The 13,074-nt window shown below is 33.6% G+C and overlaps 1 protein-coding gene across 1 annotated transcript in view; it reads right to left on the minus strand.

Moving 5' to 3' along the window:
* The window catches only part of LOC127704911 (pre-rRNA-processing protein TSR1 homolog), a 40,603-nt gene that overhangs the window by 16,166 nt on the left and 11,363 nt on the right, over positions 1-13,074 (minus strand). The window contains exons 2-5 of the mRNA XM_052209148.1: positions 3,716-3,786; positions 2,890-2,976; positions 1,979-2,091; positions 772-967 (exon numbers count right to left, since the gene is read on the minus strand). Of these exons, the coding sequence (XP_052065108.1) occupies positions 772-967; positions 1,979-2,091; positions 2,890-2,976; positions 3,716-3,786 (467 nt within the window). The remainder of the gene's footprint in view (positions 1-771; positions 968-1,978; positions 2,092-2,889; positions 2,977-3,715; positions 3,787-13,074) is intronic.

Genomic DNA, 13,074 nt, shown 5'->3' on the forward strand with positions numbered 1-13,074 from the left:
ATGTCTGTATAAAAACCTTAATACCATGCATTTTGTATAAAACAAACCTCAGTTATCTTGGGACATGAACCAAAATGAGAAAATTCCATCAATCAAAGTTCTATATCACTACAATAACTAATCTAAAAGTTGACAAAATGAAAGGGAAGCTTGCTGAAATAGTTTGAAACGTTGTATAAAGATTAATGGAAAAAAATCACAGAATGCAAACTTGACATGTCAATATATATATGCCAATTTGTTTAAATTTCAAAGGTTACAGTCCCACAACATTGGAATGAGAAATTAAAAATTTGAAAGGAAGTTTACCTTCATGAAAGAAATATAGATTCCACCACTGCAACAAGTGTGTTACGATATTTCTCCACTCGATACAGTTAAATTTTAATATTTAAAGCGCGAGGCTTGCGGAGCTTTTTAAATAATTAAAATTTAACTGTTGAGAGTGGAGAAATATCGTAATTCACGAGTTATAGTGGTGGAATCTGTTTCTCTAATGATTTTATCCTTCCTTATCAAAGATTTGCAGAAAGTTGTGTTCTTTATATGTGACGTCATCATGCATGGTCGCCTTTTTTCATGACGTCACAATAGGAAAATTCAGAAGAAACCAAGAAAATCTGACGTCATAATTAAATTTCGACCAATCATTTGCCGAGAACAGATATTTCACTAGTGATGAGAAATATTTTTCTCACACCCACCAAGAAATGCGAAAATAGCGAAAAAATTAGAGAAATTACTTTTTAATTCATCATTTCTAATACCTACCTGAACACCAAAGTTAACAGCCGGTATGCCTTGAGCACATAAACATGTCAGACAATAATCCCCAAAATCATCCATACCACCATCTGTTGACAAAAGACATAATAAGGAGTCGGCAACTTTTACAGCGTCCAGTAAAGCATGCATATTACCATACTCTGGTGTGTAGATAGATACCCTCTGTTTAAATCGGGGAATACTGAAATATAAATATATAGTAACATAAATTGTAATATAATGTAATGTCATGTCATTATTACGCTATATTGTATGCATAACATCTCTAGTCAGTCTAGTAAACAGAGATTAAATTTATATACACATCCTTCTATTTACTAACTAACTAAACTCAGACAGAAAATAAAAATGGGGAATGTGTCCATGGGACACAGATGATGCCCCCGCTTGTATATAACGTTATAAAGGGACATAACTCAATAACTGTAAAATTGACGCTACCCAAATTTGTACTTGATCTGAGTTTTGTGGTAATAAGCATTGTTTATAGGTTTCATAACATTTAGTTGAGGCAAACTAAAGTTAGAGAACGGAAACGAATATTTCAGCAATTTTTCCATTTGTAATGGGGCATAACTCAAGAACGGTTAAAGTGACGCCACCAAAATTCAAGCTTGACCTGTGTTTTGTGGTAATAAGCATTGTGTAGAAGTTTCATAACATTGGGTTGAGGCAAACTATAGTTAGAGAACAGAAACGAAAAATTCAGCAATTTTTCCATTTGTAAAGGGGCATAACTTTAAAACGGTTAAAGTGACGCCACCAAAATTCAAACTTGATCTGTGTTTTGTGGTAATAAGCATTGTGTAAAAGTTTCATAACATTTGGTTGAGGCAAACTAAAGTTAGAGAACGGAAACCAATTTTGGGACGTACGGACGTATGGACGGACACGGGTAAAACTAAGGCGGGGGCATAAAAAGAAGAAAATGTACAGAGGGCATCATACTGCATAGAGACTAGCTCAAGGATACCTACATGTAGTTCAAATGTCAGTGGGATGTAAAAGAAATTTGCTTTCTTTTTCATTCATCACTTCAAGTGTGGTTTAAACTATTCAATCAATTATTTCTCCTATCAATGCCTTGTACAAAATATATAGCCATGTTGAATATTGCACACAGTACAATTATCAGTATGTTTTATCTTTTGATTTTGATAATAACTATAACATTTCTTCTACATGTATATACCTAATATGACAGATTCCCTGTTCATTTAGATTCACTGTAGCTTCCTCATCACATGTCTTTAACAGAGATACCACTGAACTTATATCTACATCTTTGTGTAATTTTAAAATAACCTGTAAATAAGTAATCATATCTAATGTAACAGATATGTTTCTAAATAAGTATATGAAATATCACAGATCAGTAACCAAAATAAAAGACATAAAAATTGCTCCTTTAACAATGTTTATTAACTTAGTTAATGTATTAAAATAATTTGGGTTTTAGTAGCAAATTAACAATAAAAACAACTTAGACGAGGGTTGAGCACTCACAAACATGTTTAACCCCTTCACATTCTTTATGTGCCTCTCCCAAGTCAGGAGCCTGTTATTCAGTGGTTGTTGTTGGTTCATGTCGGCCAATCTTTTTTGTGTAAATTGTATTGATAGAAATTAGGACGTTAGTTTCTCTTTTGAATTGTTTCACATTTTTTATGTCATGACTTTTATAGCTGACTATAGAGTATGTTTTTTTTTCCATTATTGATCCTGTATGGTGACCTATAATTGCTTATATCCACTTGCACCACATTTGAAGTCTGGTGAATAGTTGTAGCATTGGCAATCGTACGTCATTTCCATATTTTTCAATAATTATGTGTATCAGAATTTTTAATTCATTCAAAGACTTTTGTTCCAAGTGGTACAAAGCTGCATTCTGTACAAATGTACATTTTGTACATTTTAGTAATTGGTTTTTTTTTTTATGGGTGTTTTATATGTCTCTTACATGTACAGCTTAAGATATTTCAGGCAATCAATATTTGTTAGATACCGGTAATGTATTGTGACCTTAAACTGTTCATCTGTTTTTCTTCTATATTTTGGTTTGTTGTTGTCTAATTTACAATTTCATATTGTTATACTTACAACAAAATGAGGAGGAGACCCTTGCCCTCCTCTGCCTCTTTTCTTTGCTAAAACTTCATCTCTCTTCTGTTTTCTAATCTGTGAAGCCTGATAAATTGAAATTAATAAAATTGTAAAATACAATCATAATTGCGGAATTTTCATTCAAATCATTATACGATTTCCATGTTTTAACGTGATTTATAAAGAATAACTATACATTGTCTCAAAATAAAATATTTATTTGTACATGGCTTAAAAACAGATAGAATGCTAGGCTGTGCATTTTTATCCTGTTTTGAGTCAAAGACAGATACAATTTATTTCTGTGCTCTGGGAACTGTCATAAAGCAAACAATGATTTTCCTCACAAAATCTAATCCCACAATATCAAGAATATTATTCAACACAATAATATATTAGAGAAAAAACTCTCTTGAAATATATGAGAAATACAAGTATTAGGTCCTCCATGGAGAATTTTAGAAGTTGACAATTATGTATTCTCATGTGTTGGTGAATTGTCTGGTCTTCCATTAACATTGGTGTTAGATATTTAAAATTTTTACCATACGACTTTGTGAAATATTTCACATCTACAAGTACCTTTATCTTACAAATATATGAAATCCCTTTTTTTATGTTAAACCTTTGAATTATGATATAAAATGCATTAATTTTTGGTCCTCAATGCTCTTCAACTTCGTACTTTATTTGGCTTTCTTAACTTTTTTTAATTCGAGCGTCACTGATGAGTCTTTTGTAGACGAAATGCGCATCTGGTGCAAATACAAAATATCAATCCTGGTATCTATGATGAGTTTGTTGGACATAACATTATTTTTACCTGGTGTCTTCTGTCTGCTCTGTTCAATGCACTTTTTTTCTTCTTTGTAAGCTCTTTAACATTGACTTTTCCTGTAAGTAATAATTTCATCAAACTATTCATATTTCATATCATAATCAACAGAATTTGACCAGAAGAACCAACATTTTCAAACTGCTGTCTTACACTGGTAGGTGAATAGCGTTTTAATTATTTGACTTCTACCAAGAAATTTCACCCATAAACCATGCTGATAATGTAACTGACAAATGACACATGTATGAAAATACTCTTATTATTTTAGCCAAACCTATTCCTCGTAATGAAGTTACTGAAAAAATACCAAATGGTATGTTATTTCTCCTACATATAGGCTGCTAGAGGCAGCATAGGGGAATATGCAATATATTAGTTGTAACTGGTCAAGGTCAACCAATCAACACAAATCAAACTAACAAAGGTGTATTGCAATCAGATAATAGACAAAAGAAATTAGTTCTTAAAAAATTGTGAACCATGCATTTGATGACCTTTTATGGACATGAAAATCTTACCTGTCTTAAGACTAGGGCTAAGACTTACCTATTGTTTGCAGTAAATAACAAAAATGTTCTTCTATGAATAAGGCTTGTGAAGTAATGAATCATGAAAATCAGATATAGGTCACCTTTGTCACCTTACATTGATTCTGTTTATCATGTATAGTCAAACCCATTACTTAGAATTACAAAGAAATAAGGTCAAGGATGAGGATGAGTTCAATTATTACACCAAGAGTGATGAGGATAAAAACAAGGAAGCAAATCCAGTGGCAACTATTACATGTATCTCCAGGGCAGTAAAATCATGTGATATGAATATACCCTGCTCTGTACGAAACCTACACGATGAAAAGATTTGTATGTGCCATATTACAAAGTAACAGTCTGAAGGGAGAGATGTCAAGCTACCAGGACACATTATTCTACTTGAAGCTGATAAGGCTTTGCTCTTAGCACGGCTAACATTCATGAAATAAATACCCATATTAAACTCGGGTCTATGGAGCAAGCTAACTGAAAAAATCACAATAATTAGCATGAACTATTTAGCCATGAAAATAAAGTCATGGTCAAATAACATGTATCAAACCGACATGTAAACCTTTTGACTCATTCCTTGTACAAACAAAAATTTACCTTATCACATGTATGATGAAAACCAAAATTTATCAGTTGAACAACAAAAATAAGAATTACATTCAGGTGACATCTCAGACAGTCAATTAAATCTCATTACAAATCTGTATACCAAATATAGTTGACTTGTACATGTAAGTTGCAGTAAATAAGCAACTTTCTTTCTAATGAAGAAAATCAAATATTTCTCACAGGACAATGAAAATGAGGTCAAAGTCAAATTACCCTGGTCAGATAATCATGTGTATATACAATTACATAATAATCATTCTATTGGCCAAATATAATGATTTGATTTCTACTAGCAGAAAACTCTTGTGATCCTGAAAACTAATCCTAGAAATTGGGATTTTGTCCATTGCAAATTTAGGTCAATGTCAGGACAATGTTTTGTATAAGACTGATAAAGGTTCCTCAGAGGCATTTTGATAGTACATGCATATCGGGAAGAGAACATGCTGATGTGATAGGAATATGACCCGACAATTGTTCGTTCAAAGTTCACATTTAGGATTTTGTATATTTTTATAAATGTTAGCTTTTTATTATTATTCCGAGTCCTCATTGCGTTTAAATAATTTATTAGTTTATTGTATTTTACACTTAACTATAATCCTTTCATTCAGATTAATTATCAAAGATTTATATCCGTCTTTAAGATAAAAGGTTCTGTAACAAAGAACATAGATAATTTGACACTTAAGTGATAACTGCCGAAAGCCATTCTTGACAAACTTATACGAAGCATGTTTTTAATCCGTAATCCCCGCTTTCGGCAAAACGCGATTTATAATATTTGATAGCAAGATATTTTGATTGGTTCCTTTTTCCGCATGTCAATCAGTCTTTTGAAATTGTATTTTATATATGTTTTTATGTTGTTATTCAGTTATGTTTTTATGATTGAAATATATGGATGCGAAATAAATATGTAAACTTTCCAGCGACTTGGACTTTATCTAAACTACCGCTAGTTTCCCCCGAAACTAATTAATATGACAGAGGTGACCAATAACCTGGTCATATGTGGTGGATTAAGTCCCGTGATCTCAGAAGTGTACCTCAAAAGCCAAGCGAGTGACAAAATGTAATTTTAATATTAACAATATTTCGTTATAAGTGCTATATATTGACAAAATTTTAGCAAGGAAATGAAACGACGAAAGAAGAGAAAAATGTGTTTTCCGTTTCCATTGGAAATATTCCTATCACAACTATGATGAACTTTTAATAATATAATCTAGATCTGTACAACTAATTTCAAAATGGACCCTACGAAAATATTAGCGAAATTCAAAGGTGACTTTACCGAAAACCCAAGTCGTTGGTGGAAGTTATTCGAAAACTTCGTTTCTTTATATTACGATGAATCTAAATTTTGTAATGCATTTCCACTATTTCTAGAAGAAAACGCACAAATATGGTATAACAGATTGTCAGAAGATGTTACAAAATGTCGAAACAATTTAAAGTGTGAGTTTTTAAAGAAATACGAATTTTCTTCTGGACAAAATTTTCAGACAAGTACCGAATTAATAAACATATCTCAGCACGAGGAAGAATCAGTGTCAGAATATATCAACCGGCTTCATGTTTTATCGGAAAACCACAATTATGGAGAACAATTTACTTTATGGAAGCTCCGGAATGAATGTAAACCTGAGCTTATGCGACAAATGGCCTTCGGTAAATGGCCAGAGACAGTGGCAGAAGCAGAAAATCGACTTCGTTCAGTCGAAGCGACATCCAAATGTCTACGAGAGGAAGACCAGAAGAGAATGCAGGATAATATCGTCACAAAACTGCAACCGGAAATGGAGAAGATGCTACAACAAATAAGTGCCGTAAACAGCAAAGCGCTCCAGCAACCTACTGCAAGTCCGACAATGGTGAAACCTCTTCTGGATTATCGCAAAGTTCAACATCGTACCAGAACGCCAAGACGACAACGCAGACGTAACCCATGCTACAGATGCGGTGAGTGTGACCATATTCCATCTCAATGTCGCTTTATTAGAATAAAATGTAATAAATGCAAATCCATAGGCCACAAAGCAAAAATGTGTAGATCAAAACAAAAACATTTTTCGGCGCAACCAACAAAATTTATTTCGGCAACAGGTTTAAATAACACAAAAGTATCAAATTTAATTAAAATTCGGGTTGCAAATCATTTTGGTATGGCTATGGTTGATTCTGGAGCTACTATTAGCGCAATTTCGGCAGATTTTTATTATGCAAATTTGCATAAGAAGGTTACACTTAAAAAGGCATCGCTTCTTGCAACAGGAGCAAGTGGAGCATCTTTAAGAGGAATAGGAACAATTGATGTCCCTATAGAAATAGGTCGTTTAACCATGCAACAAACCTTTCATATTTTTAAAAATTTCGCACATTCAATTATTCTTGGTTTAGATTTCTTAGATCAGCAAAAAGCTAGGCTTAATTTTGATGACAAAACCCTTGTTCTGCAGTCTGGTATTACTGAAGTTCCCCTTACTAATGGTGATATTAATGACAATAGTATATGCTTTATTTCTTTAGTTAACGATGAAGTAATTCCCAGTAGGTCAGAAGTCATTATCCCCGTTCAAACTGTTGACAAAAGTATAAAATCTAAAATAGGTATTATTGAACCGAACCCAGCATTGGTTGGTAAACAAAATATTGTAGGTGCCACATGTCTTGTACAAATAAGAAACAATAAATCATTTTTACAAGTTCTTAATCCTACAAATGCCAAAGTACGGTTATCAAAACACACAAAAATAGGCAAGTTCAGTGAAATTATAGAGAACTTGATTTCAAGTGAAATCACAGATGACACAATGGAAATAAATTCAATAGATAAGGATACACAAAATAATAATGAAGCAAAGAACATCGAAATAGCTAAAAGTTTAAATTTCGATTTTTCTAACTCTGATTTAACAACAGAACAAAAACAAAAACTTATGGTAATGTTAGGTACAAATAGGGACGTTTTTGCTATAAATTTATCCGAACTTGGTTGTACAGATCTTCATCCCCACCGTATTGATACTGGTGATGCAGCACCCGTAAGACAAAGGTTCTACAGGCAGTCACCAGCCATGAAAACAGAATCAAGCAAACATATCAAAGAAATGCTTGACAACAACATTATCGAACCGTCCCAAAGTGAATGGGCGAGTCCTGTTTGTCTAGTAAGAAAAAAAGGTTCCACATCTTCATCATCAGCATCAAATCAACCACAATATAGATTTTGCATTGATTTTCGACAATTGAATTTGCTTTGTGTTAAACGCGTTTATCCAATTGTTCAGATGGATGATATAGTAGATATGTTAGGTGAGGCGAAGGCGAAATTCTACAGCACTGTCGATATGTTCAATGGATATCATCAAATAAAGTTAGATCCGGAGACTAAACATAAAACAGCTTTCACCTGTCACGAGGGAGTCTTCGAGTTTAACAGATTACCGTTTGGCCTGTCAAATAGTCCTCATACTTTTCAACTAGTAATGTCCGAAGCCTTGCGTGGTATAAACTGGAAAAGCGCACTGGTATATATGGATGATGTACTAATATTTTCAAAAACTTTCCAAGAACATCTACATCACTTAACAATTTTATTTCAAAAACTACGGGAAGTTAACCTTAAATTGAAACCAACAAAATGCACTTTCGCCGCAAAAGAAGTTAAGTTTTTGGGACATGTTCTGTCAAAAGATGGCATAGCAGTCGACACAACAAAGATAGATGCTGTTAAAACATTTCCAGTTCCACAAAATATAACAGACGTGCGAGCATTTTTAGGACTTGCGAACTATTACAGAAAATTCGTGAAAGGTTTTTCCAAAATTGCCAGCCCATTACACAGACTACTTGTTAAAGGTGCCAAATTTATTTGGGACAATACTTGTCAAAATTCATTTGATGAAATAAAGACACTTTTAATCTCAGCTCCAATACTCGCGTTTCCAGACTTTTCAAAAGATTTTATCCTCTATACGGACGCTTCACAGATCGCTATTGGTTACATACTTGGACAAAAGGACCGTAAAGGTAGAGAACAAGTCATTGCGTATGGTGGACAATCGTTACGATGAGCCGAGAAGAATTACTGTATCAGAGATCTTGAATATTTAGCTTTGGTTGAAGGAGTTAAGCAATATCATGTTTATTTGGCTAGCCGAAAATTCACAATATATACAGATCATGAAGCACTTCTACACACCCAGAAACTTACGAAGGAGAAAATCACAGGCCGACTTGCTAGATGGGCTATGTTCCTGCAAAGCTATGATTATGAAATAATTCACAAAAAGGGAACGGCTAATGGTAACGCTGACGCGTTAAGTAGAAGACCATATGGTACCGAAATAGTTACTATTACAACAGCTACAGTCGAATCGTCAACACAGACAGAAGCCACTTTCATCGAGTTAGACCCATATGCGTCCATTTGCGAAATAACCACAAGTCCAAAAGAAAAAGTCGTAAATGATCAACGAACAGATGAAAATTTCAAAGATGTCATTAAATACATATTAGATAAAGAACTACCCGACAAGACCAGACAAGCGCGAAAAACTGTTATTGAATCCCAAGATTATATTATAGACGATGACGTATTATTTCATTTATACTACCCGAAAGGAAAAGGTCACAGAGCGGATAGGATAGTTAAACGATTAGCAGTACCCGTAACCCTACAAGACGATATCCTGAAGTCATACCACGACAGCTTACTCGGTGGACATAGTGGCATTGAACGAACTTACCATACCATCAGATATAAATACTATTGGCCTGGTATGTACAGTGACATTCAACAATACGTACAGACGTGTATACAGTGTCAAAGAGCTAAGCCGGATGCGCACAAACGCCCGACACCTTTACAGCCACTTCCAATCCTAGACGTCTTCAGAAGGGTTCATATGGACATTTTAGGACCATTTAGAAAGAGTCCAGATGGATATTCACATGTCTTACTTGTCGTAGACTCGTTCTCGAAATATGTAGAAATCTTTCCGATGAAGAATACAGGTGCAAAAGACGTAGCTAACATATTTTACAACCAATGGATATGCCGTTATTCCGCTCCAGATGCAATTCTTACAGATAAAGGACAAAATTTCATGTCTAATATATTAAAAGAGGTTTGCAATATATTCGAGATCAAAAAGATGAGAACCAGTAGCTACAGACCTCAAACAAACAGTACTTGCGAGAGGAATAATAAAACAATAGCCGAGAAACTTCGTACATACATCGCCGCAAACCAATTAGATTGGCCGGAAAAATTGTCCAGTATTGCTCATGCAATGAACACAACCGTATGTACAGAATCTACACAGTATACCCCGTATTACATGGTGTTTAGTAGAGAATGCAGAACGCCGATTGATACAGTTTTGACAGAACCCACAAATGTTGGACCAGACGCAAGACTGTTCATCGATAGACTTCATAGGAATATCATATTGGCCCGAGAGATAGCCAAAGAAAATTCACTTGAGGCACAACAGAAATACAAGGCACAACATGATAAAAATGCGAGAGAGGCAACTTTTAAGATTAGAGATAAAGTTTGGATGGATACAAAGACTACGCCAGTTGGCTATTCAAGAAAACTTTGTAATAAATGGCAAGGTCCATATTACATAACCGAGGTAACCGGAAAGAACACATACAAACTACGGCGCTGCTCAGACGATGTACCAATTAAAGGACCCGTCAACGCAAACAGATTGAAACAGTATCACGATCCACAAGACAGGCCTACAAACAATGTAGATGTTCCAACTGACGACGAAATGTCAGACGATGAAGATAATGAAGAGGAAAATGCTGAAGATGCCGATGAAATTGTTCAAACTGATACACAGCCAGACTCCAATGACCCTATACGAAACGATACTCAGGTACAAAGGCACACAAATGATGACCGAAATAACGATGATTCAGATCTGTATCTAGTAGAACGGATAGTAAAAGCAAAACGTATAAACAATAAAATGCATTATTACATAAAATGGTTAGGTTTTGGTAACAGAAGCAATTCATGGGAACCCGAAGAAAAATATTCCTCCAGAATTAAGACACGAATTTAAAGTTCGCATGGATCAAACTAAACGTATAAAACAAAGAGATAGAAATAGCCCCCCCCCCCCCCCCCCCCCCCCCTTCCTTATTCTTCTGTAGATTTACACATTATAATTACACATCACTTTTCAAGTCAAATAGCAAAACTTACATACAAGCCGTTTTTCTCTCTCATTGTTTGATAGATATTAACATAATCAAGAAATTTATATACAAAACAAGTCATATTTTTTTTTCTCAAACGGTAATGTAATTATAAAAACATTCAAATTCATATTGGGTTGTCATAGTATATTTGTCGTAAGTTTGGACCTAGTGTTTTTACACAAGTTAATGGTCATATTATCAGACAAACATCAGTGACAATTCATACATCAAGTAACAGCAATAACAAAATTGGTGTTATTTTCACGTTCTAACAATGGTATAAGGGGTACAGTCGTACCAAACGTTTGGCATTTCTTTCGACCCCTTTCGATCATGACTTGGACTCGTCACCCAATTCGTGTTCAAAGGAGTTTCAATATAGGAATGACGATCCTATGCTGAAACGATCAAATCTTGAAAAATCATTTTAACTGCTTTTTGCATTTAAAGAAACCATTGTTAAACATGTATTTTACTTCAAAACATGCATTTTTTTTAAACAACACCACGACACAATGTCATTTGCATATATTATAGTATACGTAGGAACTACTCTCTTTAGACAAAATAGTGTCTTATAATTTCTAAGTTTTGTTTTAAGATACACAGCACGTTTACAATCAGAAAGATTTTTACACTTGAATTTTATACGTATTTGCTTCTTTTGTCTTATTTTCTTATTTTCTCAATTTGAAGTTCAACAGTTTGACCCCCCTCCTTTTTTTAGCAGCATTTCATATTAGTAGCCAAGTTATCATAATATTTTTAGATGAGTTTGTTGAGAGTTTATTTACTTGCAAATATATATTTTTAACTTTAGAATCAATATTATCAACAATGTTCCATACAATGCCTTTTCAAGTATCGAAATGATCTACACTTTGCGTTTTTTGTTTAAAATAGATATCAGGTATAAGCGAAATTTTGATAAATGGTTACATTCACATAGATGTGTTCGATGTATTAGTACAAAGATGTGTACATAAATATGCATATAGTGCTACAGAACTAGTTCGGACAAATGTTCCTGAAACTTAAAATATGTAGTAACAAAGTTCAGATTGAAGAGAATCTCCGTGATATTCTTAGTGTTCATTCCAGGTGGAAATAGAGTTGGTAAAGAAAACAGATTTATTTGACAAAACAATGACTTAATGCAATGACAATGTTTATATACATATTACTGATTTGTTTTATATTCCCATATAGATTCAAGTATCGAATTTCTGTGAAAGAGACACAGTGTTCATTTGTTATTTGCATGGTGGCAAATATTACAGACTGTTCGTTTTATACATATTGATTCGTGATTTATTCGTGTTGGTATTTAGACACACTTAGATTTAATTACATGTACTTTAAAGAAATTTTGAGAGAGAAAATTTTAGACGACAAATGTTCGTAATAGCGCGCTTGTAAATAATGTAAATAAATTTTGCTCTTTTTAATTTCTCATCTATGCATTTTGAAATATTATTCGTTCATAATTTACACATGCTGATACGGGAGTATCAGATAAGGAGCGACGGGGTAATATGACCCGACAATTGTTCGTTCAAAGTTCACATTTAGGATTTTGTATATTTTTATAAATGTTAGCTTTTTATTATTATTCCGAGTCCTCATTGCGTTTAAATAATTTATTAGTTTATTGTATTTTACACTTAACTATAATCCTTTCATTCAGATTAATTATCAAAGATTTATATCCGTCTTTAAGATAAAAGGTTCTGTAACAAAGAACATAGATAATTTGACACTTAAGTGATAACTGCCGAAAGCCATTCTTGACAAACTTATACGAAGCATGTTTTTAATCCGTAATCCCCGCTTTCGGCAAAACGCGATTTATAATATTTGATAGCAAGATATTTTGATTGGTTCCTTTTTCCGCATGTCAATCAGTCTTTTGAAATTGTATTTTATATATGTTTTTATGTTGTTATTCAGTTATGTTTTTAT

The sequence above is a fragment of the Mytilus californianus genome, unplaced genomic scaffold (assembly GCF_021869535.1).
Source record: "Mytilus californianus isolate M0D057914Y unplaced genomic scaffold, xbMytCali1.0.p SCAF_1, whole genome shotgun sequence".
Lineage (NCBI taxonomy): Eukaryota > Metazoa > Mollusca > Bivalvia > Mytilida > Mytilidae > Mytilus > Mytilus californianus.